Source organism: Oncorhynchus mykiss, chromosome 4, assembly GCF_057628025.1.
Source record: "Oncorhynchus mykiss isolate SJ-2025 chromosome 4, ASM5762802v1, whole genome shotgun sequence".
Classification (NCBI taxonomy): domain Eukaryota; kingdom Metazoa; phylum Chordata; class Actinopteri; order Salmoniformes; family Salmonidae; genus Oncorhynchus; species Oncorhynchus mykiss.
In genome coordinates this window covers 27,731,148-27,752,306 of record NC_143025.1, presented here as the reverse complement: position 1 = coordinate 27,752,306, position 21,159 = coordinate 27,731,148, and the positions used below count along the sequence as shown (strand labels likewise).

Genomic DNA, 21,159 nt, shown 5'->3' with positions numbered 1-21,159 from the left:
GTTGAAACCTCAAGCGCTCCAGGGGTCAGGCTCTAGTTTATTACTGGTGGTCAAAACGACCATGTTCAGGAGGACAATACAGAACAAAAAAAATGACGTTTATATTACAAAAGTACTCATAGAGGAACATAATCTGATGCCCAAGAAACAAGTAGTTGTTCGCTACTTAAAATATATGTTCCCTGTAATTAGAACTATATAGAAGACACAATATTGGCACAATGTACAACAAATATATTGCAAAGTAGGTCAAACTCAGATCTTACAACCCATGTAAAAAATACAGTCACTGTTCAGAGTTTATTATGTAGGCTACTTATAAAATCAAATTGAGAAAGAACCACTGAGAACAGTCTTTAGGAAGAACATTGATCCTGTATTTTAATTAGATAAACAGACATAATAATTTACACAATATTGAAGTGGGTCAGTCTCAAACAGATTTCTATCAGTGTGCAAATCTGCTTTGATCTGAATGCCTTAACTTTGCAAAACATGACATCATACCGGAACTTATCTTATCTGACCATATAAGGACAGAAAAAGGTCGGAAGACCCTACGTCATCTCATCTGAGAGTACGCGGTTTTACCGGAAGTGGAGCTCGCTCACTAATCTTTGGCAATTGACAGACCAAAGCACTTCTGCTCAGAAGCGTGCGCTGTACTTGAATTAGCGTTCACTGCCCGTTGTCCTTCAAGGTTGTTTGTTTGTTCAAAGAAAAATAACTTAAGATCTCGCCAAAACAGTAGCTCTAATCATTGTAATACATGGTAGGTGCCATGATATAATGCAATATTCAGCAGAATAAAATATAGTCTGTATAGCCACTGTATAGACTCAAACCATGTTTAAAACGATGGGCTCTATTTTAACAAACCTAACACAATGGTAAACCTCAGCGCAGGTGTTAGCGTTGATATGTTCAGGGGTGTGTCAGAAACATTTTGCCTATCTTCACTATCACAATTATTGGTGCACTTGCTGGCGTTGTCGCGAAAGGGCTTGTTTTCGATGACTAACAAGTTGTGGGTGTCTCGAGGCTTGGCTCATCCCTGGCCAATCAGAACGTGCTCCATGGCGAAATATGTGGTTGCTTCAATTTGTGTATTTATGCTATTTTGTATTGCCTTGGCATCAATTCCAATGTTAGTCCTTTATAGTTTGTTAAATGGCATACAGAAACGAAATAACAAAATGTTGATCTATCTTTGATGAATAAGTTAACTTGAACCCATTTGCAGTCCACATTGGCATGTCCATGCTCAGCCATAATGCAATTTACAGTAGGCCTAGCCCCTATGTCAGTGTGAATGATATTGAAGTCATATATTACTTTGAACAAACATTGGTAATAAGCAAGATTAATTAATGATAAGGCCTAAAATGAGAACGAATAATTAGAATCTAATTCTAAACAAAACAACAACTTGTTTCACTTTACATGTACCATAATTTCTCCTCGTGGGCATATAATATTAAAACTCAGACTATGGAGGGTTTCATGCATATCCAAACTTTTCGCAGTAGATGGATAAAGATCCAATATAAATAGACAGGGAGAATGTTCACTCATCATTATACTGCTCCCAAATAGACCTATTTTATGAACATAATCGGAACCATTTTAGAGTTCAGATCACATTCCCACAACTCCAGAAGTTGCATTGCACTGGCGCTATGGAAGTGGTAACCATAAAGCCAGGAAGGTGAATCATAATAATAAGATTGGTTGTAAAATAAAATGGAAACATAAAACAAGCAATAGTTTTTTTTTTACAAAAACAACAGCAACAACAATAAATACATGTAAAATGTAATAATATCATAAAATCCGACAGAATAAAAAGGCACGCACTCGTTATAGTAGGCCCAACGGGAAGGTTTGGGTTTTTAACGTATGAAACGGAAAACAAGCAATTGTTTCAGGTTACAGATAACTTCTAAATACTCGGTTCACCGGTATTCACCGAAGTTCTCATCTCTCGTTTCATGATGGGCATGGACACATAGCCTACTGTACATCATGGAGTTTTTTTTTTTTTTTTTTGCAAACGTCCAAAACAGGACCTGGCTAAAATAATGAGGGCCTGCCAACAACGCACAAACAAAAAGGGAATCACTGTTTCCTCTCAAACGTTATATTCGAACAAAGCTTCGGTTAAGATTTATTTCCAAGCGGTTTCGGGAGCCAAACCCTTCATCGAAATTCTTGACTTCACGATTGCATTGGGCAGGATAAAAAAAAGCCTTCATTCAGAGGAGGCTATGCTTGTTTTTAAACAAAATAAAACGAAATGGGGGAAAAAAACGTTAGTTTTTTAATGTTTCTAAATACAAAGTATACAGGCACCAAAAGCACATTAGGTTACTCTTGTTCCACGCGCATATGGACAGTGTGCGTCACAGCTGGATGTCCAAATTCATGCCACAACCAACTGCTTTACCGCTAAAACCAGCTTTTGGTGGGTCTTATATATCCCTATCAGCGCTGCCTGAAATTACAATTTTGGATCATGTTTTTAAGGACACACATAAAATACTTAAACTGTCCCATCTGAGCTGAAATAAGACAGGTAAATGTCCGAAACTGGCATTAGGCTGGAAAATGCCAGTGCGCCAGTTACAACAAGCTGAAAACTGCGTTTTACACTAGCGCCACCTTACCGCTAGCCAAAAATAGAGCCCTATATGTTTTAGGTTATATCTTGGATGGTCCATCCTTGCATCCATAGCTCTGCCTATGAATTGGAAAGTGGTTACATTTCTCCAGACCCACCAAAACATAGGCGAGAACCACTTTATTATTGTTTAACTTCTTCCACCCATGTTTGATGCTAACCGAACCAGTACTGTACCAGCGAATGAAAGACTATATGGGGGGCATGAACGAGAGGGTACGGGACACATGGAGACCGCTGATTGGCTAACTATTGGAGAGAGACAAGCAATGATTGGATAAGAGTATGCAAGACACTGTCACTCAAAGTATTCCTCAAGCGGTGAGTACTAAAGACAGCAAAAGACTGAAGATTAGAAAGGAGGAAAAACTCACTCCCTCAGATGGTAAAACAGGAGCCTAGAACTACACAACTCAAACCAGGAATCATATTTGAAGCCACAGAGACAGGAAAGCTCTTGCTATTGGAGGACCTTTTAAACGCCACCAACGTCAATGCCATACATTTAGCCAATGGGACACTGTTACAAGTTGCTACCAAACACGGGCAGCTATCAATCATCAAGCTCCTCTTCCCCTGTGGGTCCATGCTGGACGTGAGGGACGGCGAGGGTTGGACACCCCTGCACAGGGCAGCCTTCAGGGGCTAAGGTAGCCAGGGCCCTAATCAAGGCTGGGGCCCCCATCTACGCCCTGGATAAACACTCTATGACTGCCCTCCACCTGGCTGCCAAGAATCACCACCTTAGTATAGACAGAGTCCTAGTGGAGGAAGAGAGAGAAGGAACCAGCAAGAGCTCAAAAAATCTGACCCATTCCTCCATTCCTCCATCTTGCAGCCAGGGAAGATGACTAGAAGATGGTTGAGGTACTCCTCCAGAGTGGGTCCCCTGTGGATAACCATAAGATAATGCCCTATTCCATGTGGTCAGCCGAGGATTTGAGAGAAACACAACCGTCACCCTGAAGGCAAGAGCCACAGTCGACCACACGATCATAGACACAGCAGTCGAGCTCAATCATGGGTCTATTCTCTGACTGGTGCTTGGTATGTACAGTTTACTACTGTGTTATGTTTTGGTTCTAAAGTGAACAAATTAAAACACATTAGGCCTGTCCAAACAGAACTGAACTTCTGATACTGATATTATAAACAACAGGGCATGCTCAAGGTGCTCTGAGTGTGTACACCCTGGTTTCTGCTCTGTTCTCTGCTGTGAGGAAGAACCTGGATGGGGTTGTAACTGCTCTGGTGGACAGTGGGGAAGATGTCAACATGTGTGCACACTCCTCTGCTGATGTCAGCTGACCTGGGACACACAGACATTCAGGTAACTGACAATATACTGTAAATGTGATGCTTTTTAGAAGTCATTTTTATGGTGTTTGTTCCTTAATGTTTTACATTTTTCAGAGTGCTAGCTGCCAAACAGTCCAGTGTGGGTGCTACCCTCCCAACCTCTCCTCAGCCCAACACCTGGCTGGCCAGAGTGGGAGTGAGGTCATAACCCAGACCCTGCTGTAGATGGGCTCAGACCCCACACCCCAGGGCCTAAAGCCAATGCCAACATAACAAGTCTACTATAGTGGGAATACAGCTAAAAGCAGGAGCTCAGGTATTAAAACATTTCCATTTAATATGAGGACATAATAAAAATGTGTTACTGTATCGCAGTGGAGACCCGTCATTAAGGGCAGAACCCCACCTGTTTAGCTAAAAATAAATACATACAAACATACATACATACATACATACAGTGGGGCAAAAAAGTATTTAGTCAGCCACCAGTTGTGCAAGTTCTCCCACTTAAAAATATGAGAGAGGCCTGTAACTTTCATCATAGGTACACTTCAACTATGACAGACAAAATTAGAAAAAAATTCAGAAAATCACATTGTAGGATTTTTTATGAATTTATTGCAAATTATGGTGATAAGTATTTGGTCACCTACAAACAAGCAAGATTTCTGGCTCTCAGACCTGTAACTTCTTCTTTAAGAGGCTCCTCTGTCCTCCACTCGTTACCTGTATTAATGGCACCTGTTTGAACTTATCAGTATAAAAGACACCTGTCCACAACCTCAAACAGTCACACTCCAAACTCCACTATGGCCAAGACCAAAGAGCTGTCAAAGGACACCAGAAACAAAATTGTAGACCTGCACCAGGCTGGGAAGACTGAATCTGCAATAAGTAAGCAGCTTGGTTTGAAGAAATCAACTGTGGGAGCAATTATTAGGAAATGGAAGACATACAAGACCACTGATAATCTCCCTCGATCTGGGGCTCCACGCAAGATCTCACCCCGTGGGGTCAAATGGATCACAAGAACGGTGAGCAAAAATCCCAGAACCACACGGGGGGACCTAGTGAATGACCTGCAGAGAGCTGGGACCAAAGTAACAAAGCCTACCATCAGTAACACACTACGCCGCCAGGGACTCAAATCCTGCAGTGCCAGACGTGTCCCCCTGCTTAAGCCAGTACATGTCCAGGCCCGTCTGAAGTTTGCTAGAGAGCATTTGGATGATCAAGAGGAAGATTGGGAGAATGTCATATGTCATATGGTCAGATGATACCAAAATATAACTTTTTGGTAAAAACTCAACTCGTTGTGTTTGAGAATGCTGAGTTGCATCCAAAGAACACCATACCTACTGTGAAGCATGGGGGTGGAAACATCATGCTTTGGGGCTGTTTGTCTGCAAAATGAAAAAGGACGACTGATCCGTGTAAAGGAAAGAATGAATGGGGCCATGTATCGTGAGATTTTGAGTGAAAACCTCCTTCCATCAGCAAGGGCATTGAAGATGAAATGTGGCTGGGTCTTTCAGCATGACAATGATCCCAAACACACCGCCCGGCCAACGAAGGAGTGGCTTTGTAAGAAGCATTTCAAGGTCCTGGAGTTGCCTAGCCAGTCTCCAGATCTCAACCCCATAGAAAATCTTTGGAGGGAGTTGAAAGTCCGTGTTGCCCAGCAACAGCCCCAAAACATCATTGCTCTAGAGGAGATCTGCATGGAGGAATGGGCCAAAACACCAGCAACAGTGTGTGAAAACCTTGTGAAGACTTACAGAAAACATTTGACCTCTGTTATATACCCTTTGTTGGCAATGACAAAGTATTGAGATACACTTTTGTTATTGACCAAATACTTATTTTCCACCATAATTTGCAAATAAATTAATAAAAAATCCTACAAATGTCATTTTCTGGATTTTTTCTCTCATTTTGTCTGTCATAGGTGAAGTGTACCTATGATGAAAATTACAGGCCTCTCTCATCTTTTTAAGTGGCAGAATTTGCACAATTGGTGGCTGACTAAATACTTTTGCCCCACCGTACATACGTAAGTAATCATAGGTCCTGCTAAAACTAAGTGTCAAAGGCAATACATCGTCTACAGTACTTAAGATCAATGCTGTGTGTGCTTGGATTTTTACAGCAGAATCAGGGTTCTTCTCTTCCAATTGGCTGGCTAAATACAGTGCCTTGCGAAAGTATTCGGCCCCCTTGAACTTTGCGACCTTTTGCCACATTTCAGGCTTCAAACATAAAGATATATAACTGTATTTTTTTTGTGAAGAATCAACAACAAGTGGGACACAATCATGAAGTGGAACGACATTTATTGGATATTTCAAACTTTTTTAACAAATCAAAAACTGAAAAATTGGGCGTGCAAAATTATTCAGCCCCTTTACTTTCAATGCAGCAAACTCTCTCCAGAAGTTCAGTGAGGATCTCTGAATGATCCAATGTTGACCTAAATGACTAATGATGATAAATACAATCCACCTGTGTGTAATCAAGTCTCCGTATAAATGCACCTGCACTGTGATAGTCTCAGAGGTCCGTTAAAAGCACAGAGAGCATCATGAAGAACAAGGAACACACCAGGCAGGTCCGAGATACTGTTGTGAAGAAGTTTAAAGCCGGATTTGGATACAAAAAGATTTCCCAAGCTTTAAACATCCCAAGGAGCACTGTGCAAGCGATAATATTGAAATGGAAGGAGTATCAGACCACTGCAAATCTACCAAGACCTGGCCGTCCCTCTAAACTTTCAGCTCATACAAGGAGAAGACTGATCAGAGATGCAGCCAAGAGGCCCATGATCACTCTGGATGAACTGCAGAGAACTACAGCTGAGCTGTCCATAGGACAACAATCAGTCGTATATTGCACAAATCTGGCCTTTATGGAAGAGTGGCAAGAAGAAAGCCATTTCTTGAAGATATCCATAAAAAGTGTTGTTTAAAGTTTGCCACAAGCCACCTGGGAGACACACCAAACATGTGGAAGAAGGTGCTCTGGTCAGATGAAACCAAAATTGAACTTTTTGGCAACAATGCAAAATGTTATGTTTGGCGTAAAAGCAACACAGCTCACACCCTGAACACACCATCCCCACTGTCAAACATGGTGGTGGCAGCATCATGGTTTGGGCCTGCTTTTCTTCAGCAGGGACAGGGAAGATGGTTAAAATTGATGGGAAGATGGATGGAGCCAAATACAGGACCATTCTGGAAGAAAACCTGATGGAGTCTTTTTCTTTTCTTTAACCTTTATTTTTCTAGGCAAGTTAGTTAAGAACAAATTCGTATTTTCAATGACAGCCTAGGAACAGTGGGTTAACTGCCTGTTCAGGGGCAGAATGACAGATTTGTACCTTGTCAGCTCGGGGATTTGAACTTGCAACCTTTCGGTTACTAGTCCAACACTCTAACCACTAGGCTACCCTGCCGCCCCAAAGTCTGCAAAAGACCTGAGACCGGGACGGAGATTTGTCTTCCAACAAGACAATGATCCAAAACATAAAGCAAAATCTACAATGGAATGGTTCAAAAATAAACATATCCAGGTGTTAGAATGGCCAAGTCAAAGTCCAGACCTGAATCCAATCGAGAATCTGTGGAAAGAACTGAAAACTGCTGTTCACAAATGCTCTCCATCCAACCTCACTGAGCTCGAGCTGTTTTGCAAGGAGGAATGGGAAAAAATGTCAGTCTCTCGATGTGCAAAACTGATAGAGACATACCCCAAGCGACTTACAGCTGTAATCGTAGCAAAAGGTGGCGCTACAAAGTATTAACTTAAGGGGGCTGAATAATTTTGCACGCCCAATTTCAGTTTTTCATTTGTTAAAAAAGTTTGAAATATCCAATAAATGTCGTTCCACTTCATGATTGTGTCCCACTTGTTGTTGATTCTTCACAAAAAAATACAGTTTTATATCTTTATGTTTGAAGCCTGAAATGTGGCAAAAGGTCGCAAAGTTCAAGGGGGGCGAATACTTTCGCAAGGCACTGTAGGAGCCAGGAGAGGGACGGAAGCTATACTGTTACACTGGCAATGCTAAAGTGTCTATAAGAACATCCAATAGTCAAAGGTTAATGAAATACAAATGGTATAGGGAGAAATAGTCCTATAATTCCTATAATAACTACAACCTAAAACCTCTTACCTGGGAATATTGAAGACTCATGTTAAAAGGAACCACCAGCTTTCATATGTTCTCATGTTCTGAGCAAGGAATTGAAACGTTAGCTTTCTTACATGGCACATATTGCACTTTTACTTTCTTCTCCAACACTTTGTTTTTGCATTATTCAAACCAAATTGAACATGTTTCATTATTTATTTGAGGCTAAATTGATTTGATTGATGTATTGTATTAAGTTAAAATAAGTGTTCATTCAGTATTGTTGTAATTCTCATTATTACAAATAAATACATAAATAAATCGGCCGATTAATCGGTATCGGCTTTTTTTTGGTCCTCCAATAATCGGTATCGGCGTTGAAAAATCATAATCTTTTGACCTCTAATACACACACACACACACACACACACACACACACACACACACACACACACACACACACACAGGGCATTCGGAAAGTATTCAGGCCCCTAGACTTTTTCCACATTTTGTTACGTTACAGCCTTATTTTAAAATTGATTGAATAGTTTTTTCCCCTCCTCAATCTACACACAATACACCATAATGACAAAGCAAAAAAACGTTTAGACATTTTTGCAAATGTATTCAAATAAAAATACATGAAATGAGTTGCAAAATGAATAGGAAATATAGTCAAGACGTTGACAAGGTTATAAATAATGATTTTTAATTGAACTAATAATTGTGTCCTTCAAACTTTGCTTTCGTCAAAGAATCCTCCATTCGCATCAATTACAGCCTTGCAGACCTTTAGCATTCTAGTTGTAAATTTGTTGAGGTAATCTAAAGAGATTATACCCCATGCTTCCTGAAGTACCTCCCACAAGTTGGATTGGCTTGATGGGCACTTCTTACGTACCATACTGACTGTATGGTACGTAAGAAGTGCCCATCAAGCCAATCCAACTTGTGGGAGGTACTTCAGGAAGCATGGGGTATAATCTCTTTATTTAGATTGAGGAGGGGAAAAAACTATTCAATCAATTTTAAAATAAGGATGTAACGTAACAAAATGTGTGTGTGTGTGTGTGTGTGTGTGTGTGTGTGTGTGTGTGTGTGTGTGTGTGTGTGTGTGTGTATTAGAGGTCAAAAGAAGGAAGCATGGGGTATAATCTCTTTATTTAGATTGAGGAGGGGAAAAAACTATTCAATCAATTTTAAAATAAGGCTGTAACGTAACAAAATGTGTGTGTGTGTGTGTGTGTGTGTGTGTGTGTGTGTGTGTGTGTGTGTGTGTATTAGAGGTCAAAAGATTATGATTTTTCAACGCCGATACCGATTATTGGAGGACCAAAAAAAAGCCGATACCGATTAATCGGCCGATTTATTTATGTATTTATTTGTAATAATGAGAATTACAACAATACTGAATGAACACTTATTTTAACTTAATACAATACATCAATCAAATCAATTTAGCCTCAAATAAATAATGAAACATGTTCAATTTGGTTTGAATAATGCAAAAACAAAGTGTTGGAGAAGAAAGTAAAAGTGCAATATGTGCCATGTAAGAAAGCTAACGTTTCAATTCCTTGTTCAGAACATGAGAACATATGAAAGCAGCTCCCACAACAGCTCAATAGGGTTGAGAGCCGGCGACTGTGCTGGCCACTCCATTATAGACATAATACCAGCTGACTGCTTCTTCCCTAAATAGTTCTTGCATTGTTTGGAGCTGTGCTTTGGGTCATTGTCCTGTTGTAGGAGGAAATTGGCTCCAATTAAGCGCCGTCCATAGGGTATGGCATGGCATTGCAAAATGGAGTGATAGCCTTCCTTCTTCAAGATCCATTTTATATTATTTTAATGGACAAAAAAATGTACTTTTCTTTCAAAAGCAAGGACATTTCTAAGTTAAACTTTTTAACAGTAGTGTATGTATTCAGACCCTTTATGTAGTATTTTGTAGAAGCACCTTTGGCAGCGATTACAGCCTCGAGTCTTCTAGGGTATGACGCTACAAGCTTGGCACACATGTATTTGAGGAGTTTCTCCCATTCTTCTCTGCAGATCCTCTCAAACTCTGTCAGGTTGGATGGGGAGTGTTGCTGCACAACTTTTTCAGGTCTCTTCAGAGATATTCGATTGGGTTAGAGTCAGGGCTCTGCACGGGCCACTCAAGGACATTCTGAGACTTGTCCTGAAACCACTCCTGGGTTGTCTTGGCTGTGTGCTTAGGGTCGCTTAGGGCAAACTCCAAGCGGGATGTCATGTGCCTTTTACTGAAGAGTGGCTTCCGTCTGGCCACTCTACCATAAAGGCCTGATTCACGCAGTCTCCTCTGAACAGTTGATGTTGAGATGTCTGTTACTTGAACTCTGTTAAGCATTTATTTAGGCTGCAATTTCTGAGGCTGGTAAGTCTAATGAACTTATCGTCTGCAGCAGAGGTAACTCTGGGTCTTCCTTTCCTGTGGTGGTCTTCATGAGAGCCAGTTTCATCATAGCGCTTGATGCTTTTTGCGACTGCACTTGGAAGAAATTTTCAAAGTTCTTGAGATTTTCTGGAATGACTGACCTTCATGTCTTAAAGAAATGATGGACTGTTGTTTCTCTTTGTATATTTGAGCTGTTATTGCCATAATATGGACTTGGTCTTTTACCAAATAGGGCTATCATCACCCCTACCTTGTTACAACACAATTGATTGGCTCAAACGCATTAGGAAGGAAAGAAATTCCACAAATTAACCTTTAACAAGGCACACCTGTTAATTGAAGTGCATTCCAGGTGACCTTATGAAGCAGGTTGAGAGAATGCCAAGAGTGTGCAAGCTGTCAAGGTATTTCTGATTTTATTTGTAATAAGTTTGCAACATTTTCTTAAAACCTATTTTCACTTTGTATTGTGTGTAGATTGATGAGGAAAAACATTTATTTAATACATTTTAGAAGGCTGTAAGGTAACAAAATGTGGAAAAAGGGGTCTGAATACTTTCCGAATGCAGTTTATATGTATGTTTTGTTGCCTGTTTTTCATGTTATTTTGGCATTAATACCTGTCACATCAGTTTGCAAACAATGTAAAATATATATATAATTGAGTTAATTATACAAACATGGTCTCTTTTTTGCTTTCTTGAGTGAGGCAGCTCAAATGTTGTTGTTTCAGCCTAGCTCCGTGCTTTCTGTGGTGGTGGGGCAACCAGTGGAAAATATGGAGCGTAGGGGTTGGTAATGTTCTCTAGTTGGGCTGTGATTGGCTCAGTGTTCTGTCACTCATGGGGACACTACGTCACCCCAAAATCTACGGGAAGAGCTTGAAAAGTCAAGCCCATTGGGTGCTGCCATAGAATTACATTAGAAGTGCCAATCCAAGAAGGCCCAAGGTCATTGGCCACAGATAAAATGACGTCAAATCACGTTATATCTACCGTAGCTTTGATTCCACTGATCATGTCAACATCATACTTTCAAAATCTTTGCTAGCAAGCTAGACAAGTAGTCATCATCCTTAATCACATCAACAATCTACAGGCAAATCCTTCTCAATCCCTGTCATTTGAAGGGAAATATGTGCTCATTGGCCATTGGACATGAACATTACACAACAAGTTGGAAATCGCAAATTCAACATTGAGTGGTTTGGAAGGAATCAGTAGCTAACAGTAATCATTGCAAAGCAATCACTAGCCTGCTATTCAGTGGAGTGGGTGTGTGGTCCGAGTTCGGATTTTCGGGTCTCTTTTCCAAGCATAAAATGATAAACATTCAACATTGGCCATGCTGTCAATCCAGCATGTTTTCTGCTGTGTTCAAAACAACTGGAAAATCTCATACTTCAGTGAGTTCAAGACAACTGGGAAAATATGTTTTGAACCGTTATCCAACTCGGAATTCCTTTCTAGAGCTCCGACCTGAAGATCACTGACGTCATGATTTGACCTTATTTTTTTTCTTTTTCTCAGTTGTATTGAAAGCATCATAGATCCAGAGAATGCCAGACTTTGATGACAAAATTTGCCCACAAGAAGGACCACTGCGCCATCTTCCTTTTCAAGTGAGCACAGTACAACAAGGTGAGTCCAAAATTGTATTGTATGCTGCTGCATAAATTATGTAATATGCCATGGAGATATGTAGACTGTAGCTAAGAAAGTAATACTAAGTGTACAGTGCCTTGCGGAAGTATTCGACCCCCTTGAACTTTGCGACCTTTTGCCACATTTCAGGCTTCAAACATAAAGATATAAAACTGTATTTTTTTGTGAAGAATCAACAACAAGTGGGACACAATCATGAAGTGGAACGACATTTATTGAATATTTCAAACTTTTTTAACAAATCAAAAACTGAAAAATTGGGCGTGCAAAATTATTCAGCCCCTTTACTTTCAGTGCAGCAAACTCTCTCCAGAAGTTCAGTGAGGATCTCTGAATGATCCAATGTTGACCTAAATGACTAATGATGATAAATACAATCCATGTGTGTGTAATCAAGTCTCCGTATAAACGCACCTGCACTGTGATAGTCTCAGAGGTCCGTTAAAAGCGCAGAGAGCATCATGAAGAACAAGGAACACACCAGGCAGGTCCGAGATACTGTTATGAAGAAGTTTAAAGCTGGATTTGGATACAAAAAGATTTCCCAAGCTTTAAACATCCCAAGGAGCACTGTGCAAGCGATAATATTGAAATGGAAGGAGTTTCAGACCACTGCAAATCTACCAAGACCTGGCCGTCCCTCAAAACTTTCAGCTCATACAAGGAGAAGACTGATCAGAGATGCAGCCAAGAGGCCCATGATCACTCTGGATGAACTGCAGAGATCTACAGCTGAGGTGGGAGACTCTGTCCATAGGACAACAATCAGTCGTATATTGCACAAATCTGGCCTTTATGGAAGAGTGGCAAGAAGAAAGCCATTTCTTAAAGATATCCATAAAAAGTGTTGTTTAAAGTTTGCCACAAGCCACCTGGGAGACACACCAAACATGTGGAAGAAGGTGCTCTGGTCAGATGAAACCAAAATTGAACTTTTTGGCAACAATGCAAAACGTTATGTTTGGCGTAAAAGCAACACAGCTCATCACCCTGAACACATCATCCCCACTGTCAAACATGGTGGTGGCAGCATCATGGTTTGGGCCTGCTTTTCTTCAGCAGGGACAGGGAAGATGGTTAAAATTGATGGGAAGATGGGTGGAGCCAAATACAGGACCATTCTGGAAGAAAACCTGATTGAGTCTGCAAAAGACCTGAGACTGGGACGGAGATTTGTCTTCCAACAAGACAATGATCCAAAACATAAAGCAAAATCTACAATGGAATGGTTCAAAAATAAACATATCCAGGTGTTAGAATGGCCAAGTCAAAGTCCAGACCTGAATCCAATCGCGAATCTGTGGAAAGAACTGAAAACTGCTGTTCACAAATGCTCTCCATCCAACCTCACTGAGCTCGAGCTGTTTTGCAAGGAGGAATGGGAAAAAAATTCAGTCTCTCGATGTGTAAAACTGATAGAGACATACCCCAAGCGACTTACAGCTGTAATCGCAGCAAAAGGTGGCGCTACAAAGTATTAACTTAAGGGGGCTGAATAATTTTGCACGCCCAATTTTTCAGTTTTTGATTTGTTAAAAAAGTTTGAAATATCCAATAAATGTCGTTCCACTTCATGATTGTGTCCCACTTGTTGTTGATTCTTCACAAAAAAATACAGTTTTATATCTTTATGTTTGAAGCCCGAAATGTGGCAAAAGGTCGCAAAGTTCAAGGGGGCCGAATACTTTCGCAAGGCACTGTATGTTGTGTAGTAAGCTGTTAGTAGCTCATGTGCCTCACCCTAATACTTTTTTCGCTTTACCCCTCATAGTCCCTTTACCCCCCTTAGCAGCCTGTTTTAGAGATATGTAATCATCGAATATGTGACTGACCGGCTCGATTCAGTCTTATGTAGCAACATTTAAAATGGTGTTTTTTACATTGGATAAAAGTAGAGACTCAGCTACAAAAACTAATATCATACACTACAGTTGAGGAACAATGGGAAAGTAATTTGGCTTTGAAAGTTGATAAACTTGTAACCTCACTTTTGAGAAAATGGCCTTTGAATATATTTTTGGTAACTAATGGAGAGCTCTTCTTTGTTTACACCCATTCGGCATCCTTCACATCCTCTTAAGCTTTAGCCCCACCCATCTCTGTAAGGGTTGATCTTAGTGTTCTGTCCTAACAACAGCAGTGAAGCACACAAGCTAACTGGCTAACGTTGGCTAGCTTGCTAGCTACTTCCAGACAATGAGAGAACAGCTCACTCTGACCATTTTACTCGCCCTAGCAGAGCTGGTTAGGTTGTTTTCATGTTATCTAGAGCGTGGTGACTGCAACTGTTTTGCTGGCAACAATTTACTATTTTTTTGCCCACGTTTACTGACACCGGCCATACTCAACCGGTGTTGAGTGTTCATAAATGTGTCAATTATTCAGCGCTCTGGCACACTCAGATGAGAGTGCTCTGAAATCAGAGTAGATAACCAGAGCAAATTTACCAGCTTCGTCAATTAACAGTTGCAGTGACATTCTATTGAAATGTTTACTTGCATAGTGTAGTCTTTTGTTAAGACATGTAGCTAGCTAGGTAAACAATGAACCATAATACCAACTCATGACATTACTACCCTGCATGATTCTCCAGGTAGCCAACCAACCAGGTTCAATGTTAGCTATCTAACATTAGGCTATAACTAGCAAAGCAATTGGCTCTGATATCCAAATAATATTACTACACAGATCATACACGTAATGTTAGCCAGCTGACCTAACAGCAGCAGTCAAGCACCCAAGCTAACTGGATAAACGTTGGCTAGCTTGCTAGCAACTTCCAGACACAAATGAGAGAACATCTCACTGACCATATTACTTGCCCTATTGAAATGGAAACTTGCATAGTGGAGTCTTTTGTTAAGACATATAGCTAACTAGCTAAACAATGAACCATAATCCCAACTCATGACGTTACCACCCTGCATGATTCTGCAGGTAGCCAACCAACCAGGTTCAATGTTAGCTATCTAATATTAGGCTATAACTTGCAAAGCAAATGGCTCTGACATACAAATAATATTACTACACAGCTAACGTTAGCTAGGTAGATAACAGTACACTTTAACTTGAAATGAAAACGACTGTCAAAAATGTAATACATGTAAAATGTAATATCAAAATGTGTAATATCTGAAAATGTAGCTAGCTGGACTGGATGGACGCTTCTCCCTGTCACGGATGCCATGGTTGCCCTTAGTTTGAAGATGTAATCCAGAGACAGGTGTTTTCACCATCTCCTTATCTATCATAATCTAATTTCACTGATTTTCAAAACTCGGTCCTCCAGAAAGTGGAGAGCAACACTTATGCAGTTCTACGAGATATATATAACAAATATATATACAGACAGATCATTTTGATTTTAAAAAAAGTTTACGTTCAAATGGCTCTCCTGTGAAGTAGTGACACGCGACATACGTCTAGTTTCCTGAAACAAGTCACATTTTGTAAGAGCTTTCATTGTCTGCTTACAAAGGGGTGGCAGGTAGCCTACTGGTTAGAGTGTTGGACTAGTAACTGAAAGGTTGCAAGATTGAATCCCCAAGCTGACAATGTAAAGATCTGCCGTTCTGCCCCTGAACAATACAGTTAACCCACTGTTCCTAGGCCGTCATTGAAAATAAATAAAAATTCTTAACTGACTTGCCTAGTTAAATAAAGGTAAAATAAAAATAAATATGCCCCCTTTATTTATCCTACGGTTCTGATTGGTGTACATGGAGAATACTTTAAGAGCGGCCCATGTTCTGAATTCTGTCGCTGCACATTTCAAAAGTGCTGAACAAATAGTTATTGACTACGTCTGTGCTAGCTCGCTCAAGAATGTCTCAATCGAAAATACAGAATGCCTCTTATCCACCCCTCGTCCCCTTATGTACATCTCAATTGTCAGTAGAAATGCAATTTGTTTAAGCAAGTCAGCCCTATCAGCTATGTTTAAAAAAAAGGAAGTTAATGAAGCTGAATGAACTGTTTAACTGCCAGACAAGGCTCCTCTGAATGCCAGGAGTAGCAGTGGTAAGGATTAATTCCATGGTGCTGAAAAGAAAGCTCTGCTGTTGGGACAGCTTTATGTAGGCCCTAACAGTTTGTGGGAACCGTTTGTCACCGTTATAGTGCAATTAATGTATTGTTTAGTGTTGTGTAGTGGCTTGTCTGGCATGCATCATAAACGTTTTGGGGGAGTTTTCCCCACCAAGATTTACATGCTAAAATCGCCACTGCTGTGAGATCTGGAACTAGCACACATTCCTCTCATTACTTTTATCAAGCTCCAGTTTAACATAAGAATATCCCTCCTCTTCTCTCTCCTCTCAGGTGAATGCAGCCTCCGAGGCTGGCCTAACCCCCCTCCACATAGCCAGCCACAATGGCCACCCAGACACAGTGAGCCAGCTCCTGAAGGACCACGCAGACCCAGGGGCCAGAGATAGGCAGGGCAGGACCTCCCTACAATTGGCAGCCAAAGAGAGGGGGCTGTGGTAAGACTACTTATTTTAGCTGGGGCAGACCCCAATGCCATCAACAGGGAGAAGACACAATTACACTTGGCAGCCATGGAGGGGAGAGCGGATGCCGTGTCGACGCTATTGGTGGAGAAGTCAAAGGGAGGGGCCAAAGATATGGACGGCTCCAATCCTCTCCACTACGCTTCGCTAACACGCTGACCACACCGACCATGTTGCATGCGCGAGCATTGGAAAATAAATCTACACATGTTTTGTGTGACTGAAAATGGGTCAAAATTCTACAAAGATCCAGGAAAAAAAGTACCTTGTGCATTTCAGGTAAAATAACAACTCAATGTTTATATCCCAGGACAATATTTTCATCCAAACTGCTCGAGCGAGACAACAAGCGTCTGCATAGCCAGGTGCTAAACTTTTTTTTACATTTGGGGCACTGCCTCTCCAATCTCCTCATTGGTTTTTATAAGCATATACACATGTGGGTGATTGAAAGCTGAACTGAGGTCCATACTCCAATCCGCTTTGTGGTAATGCACCTTAAAGTTGGATGCCAAACCCAATATAAAGTCCACAGAAGAAGAACACAAAGAAGAAGAATTAGACTGGAGGAGAGATTACTAGAAACTATAGCGAACAAAAATATAAACGCAACATGTTACAATTTAAAAGATTTTACAAAGTTATAGTTCATATAAGGAAATCAGTCAATTTAAATAACTTTATTGGGCCCTAATCTATGGATTTCACATGACTGGGAATACAGACACGCATCTGTTGATCGCAGATACCTTTAAGAAAAGGTAGGGGCACGGATCAGAAAACCAGTCAGTATCTGGTGTGCCTCATGCAGCACGACACATCTCATTCGCAAATTTGTGCCCAACATTTAAGAGAAATATGCATTTTGTGCATATGGAAAATATCTGTGATCTTTTATTTCAGCTCATGCAACATGGGACCAATACTTTACATGTTCTGTTTATATTTTTGTTCAGTGTAACCAGGTTTCCCCTTTCATCTGTGGATGAATTGTCGGAGTAAAGAACACAGGATTTTGTGTGACTGAAAATGGGTCAAAATTCTACAAAGATCCAGGATAAAAAGTACCTTGTGCATTTCAGGTAAAATAACAACCCAATGTTTATATCCCAGGACAAATTAGCTAGCAACAGCAAGCTAGCTAGATAAATGTCCATGAATGTTTAATGTGTTTCGACATGTCCCTAAATTGATATAGTTGGTTCAGGGTTCGTTTTGATATTTCAATCTATCTGTCCTGATCCTGTCCTGTGTGGATGGGGGGAAAAAAATCAGTGGGGAAAAATAATGTGATTGGACCGCAGCCCTGGAACGAGTCTGTCTCTTTCGCGTTACATGACATGGCTAGACAAGTACATGAACTTTTTTTGACATCTTGCTGGTTAGCTAGTGTGCTGCACCCAAATGGCTAGGAACGAAGAGAAATCAAATCAAAGTTTATTTGTCACGTGCGCCGAATACAACAGGTGTAGTAGACCTTACAGTGAAATGCTTACTTACAGGCTCTATTCAATAGTTCAAAAAAGGTATTAGGTGAACAATAGGTAGGTAAAGAAATAAAACAACAGTAAAATGACAGGCTATATACAGTAGCGAGGCTACATACAGACACCGGTTAGTCAGGCTGATTGAGGTAGTATGTACATGTAGACATAGTTAAAGTGACTATGCATATATGATGAACAGAGAGTAGAAGTAGCGTAAAAGAGGGGTTGGTGGGTGGGACACAATGCAGATAGCCCGGTTAGCCAATGTGCGGAAGCACTGGTTGGTCAGCCCAATTGAGGTAGTATGTACATGAATGTATAGTTAAAGTGACTATGCATATATGATAAACAGAGAGTAGCAGCAGCGTAAAAAGAGCGGTTGGGGGGGAGGCATACAATACAAATAGTCCGGGTAGCCATTTGATTACCTGTTCAGGAGTCTTATGGCTTGGGGGTAAAAACTGTTGAAAAGCCTTTTTGTCCTAGACTTGGCACAGGATGCTCTCGATGTTGCAGCTGTAGAACCTTTTGAGGATCTAAGGACCCATGCCAAATCTTTTTAGTTTCCTGAGGGGGAATAGGCTTTGTCGTGCCCTCTTCACAACTGTCTTGGTGTGTTTGGACCATTCTAGTTTGTTGTTGATGTGGACACCAAGGAATTTGAAGCTCTCAACCTGCTCCACTACAGCCCCGTCGATGAGAATGGGGGCGTGCTTGGTCCTCCTTTTTCTGTAGTCCACAATCATCTCTTTTGTCTTAGTTACGGTGAGGGATAGGTTGTTATTCTGGCACCACCCGGCCAGGTCTCTGACCTTCTCCCTATAGGCTGTCTCGTCGGGGATCAGGTCTACCACTGTTGTGTCGCCTGCAAACTTAATGATGGTGTTGGAGTTGTGCCTGGCCATGCAGTCATGGGTGAACAGGGAGTACAGGAGGGGACTGAGCACGCACCCCTGGGTAGCTCCAGTTTTGAGGTTCAGCGTGGCAGATGTGTTGTTAACTACCTTCACCACCTGGGGACGGCCCGTCAGGAAGTCCAGGATCCAGTTGCAGAGGGAGGTGTTTAGTCCCAGGATCCTTAGCTTAGTGATGAGCTTTGAGGGTACTATGGTGTTGAACGCTGAGCTGTAGTCAATGAATAGCATTCTCACATAAGTGTTCCTTTTGTCCAGGTGGGAAAGGGCAGTGTGGATGGCAACAGAGATTGCATCATCTGTGGATCTGTTTGGGCGGTATGCAAATTGGAGTGGGTCTAGGGTTTCTGGGATAATGGTGTTGATGTGAGCCATTACCAACCTTTCAAAGCACTGTAGTCATTTAGGCAGGTTGCCTTTGTGTTCTTGGGCACATGGACTATGGTGGTCTGCTGAAACATGTTGGTATTACAGACTCAATCAGGGACATGTTGAAAATGTCAGTGAAGACACCTGCCATTTGGTCAGCACATGCCCGGAGCACACGTCCTGGTAATCCGTCTGGCCCTGCAGCCTTGTGTATGTTGACCTGTTTAAAGGTCTCACTCACGTCAGCTACGGAGAGTGTGATCACACAGTCGTCCGGAACAGCTGATGCTCTCATGCATGCCTCAGTGTTGCTTGCCTCGAAGCGAGCATAGAAGTGATTTAGCTCGTCTGTTTAGGCTCGTGTCACTGGGCAGCTCGCGGCTGTGCTTCCCTTTGTAGTCTGTAATAGTTTGCAAGCCCTGCCACACAAGACGAGCATCGGAGCCGGTGTTGTATGATTCAATCTTAGCCCTTTAGAAACAACCAGGAAAATAAAATAAAGATATGGCAAGTGGCAATCACCTTTCAATTGATTGTCTATTCAGTTTGTCTAAATTTTAGCTAATGGTACACGTTAAATGGCTCTCTGCAGGGCTGGTTAGACTTCTATCAAGATAACGTAATTTACCTCTATGGCAATATTGTTACTAGCCAATATAGATTATAGAAAACACAAAGCTCACTAATTTCAGTTTTTTGTCCCAGCACACCCACTGCATTGGTTATCAGCTAGCTTGTCTTGCAAAACATGCGAATTACATTATATCTTGTCCACGGCGTTACGTTCAGCTTTAGTATTTTTCAACACCCTGCATCTTTCTATTCATCCTCCAAAATATGATATTACCCCTGATTTTGTTAAGTTAATGGCTTCAAAATACTTTCGTTAATCGCCAAAGTAAAGATGTTGCTAGAGTTAGCTACCAACTTAGCTACCAACACTTCCCGAGTGGCGCAGCAGTCTAAGGCACTGCATCTCAGTGTAAGAGGCGTAATTACAGTCCCTGGTTCGAAACCAGGCTGTATCACATCCGGCCGTGATTGGGAGTCCCATAGGGCAGAGCACAATTAGCCCAGCGTCGTCTGGGTTTGGCCGAGGTAGGCTGTCATTGTAAATACCCAAATTTATTTAATTAAGAAAAAATGGTTATGTAATTTTAGGAGAACATTTAAAAAAGGGTCCGATCCTTAACTAACAACTTAATTACACCGTTACATGTGCAATAAGTTTAACATTCACCTCCTGCTACAATTTCTGTCAAGCAGTCTACGCATACAGTTTGACGCATATGTTCGATAAATCTAACGTATACACCACACTGTACGCACTGCAACTGCCTCTGCAACACAATGCTGCAAGGCAAACGCAGTGTTCCATTGGATGCGCGCTGGGTTGGATGCGCGCTGTGTTAAGAAGCAGTGTGGCTTGGTTGGGTTGTGTATCGGAGGACGCATGACTTTCAACCTTTGTCTCTCCCGAGCCCGTACGGGAGTTGTAGCGATGAGACAAGATAGTAGCTACTAAAAAAAACAATTGGATACCACGAAATTGGGGAGAAAACTGGGTAAAATTCTATATATAAAAAAACGATTTTCAGCCGTGGGCCGATTGTTTTATCTTGAGCAGATGGTTGGGGGGCCGGAACACAATTACAAGTAATTTGTAGACTGCAAATTGACTGCA

General features: G+C 41.2%; 1 protein-coding gene across 1 annotated transcript; it reads left to right on the top strand.

Annotated features, from left to right (window-relative positions):
• Positions 1-1,679: 1,679 nt before the first annotated feature.
• caiap (CARD- and ANK-containing Inflammasome Adaptor Protein) lies at positions 1,680-16,905 on the top strand. Its single transcript, XM_090230772.1, is given in 13 exon segments — positions 1,680-1,688; positions 2,789-3,065; positions 3,103-3,325; positions 3,327-3,501; positions 3,503-3,584; positions 3,587-3,727; positions 3,840-3,960; positions 3,962-3,997; positions 4,079-4,131; positions 4,134-4,242; positions 4,244-4,295; positions 16,515-16,662; positions 16,665-16,905. Coding segments are annotated over 13 exon segments (1,626 nt in total). The 3' UTR covers positions 16,865-16,905.
• Positions 16,906-21,159: the final 4,254 nt, after the last annotated feature.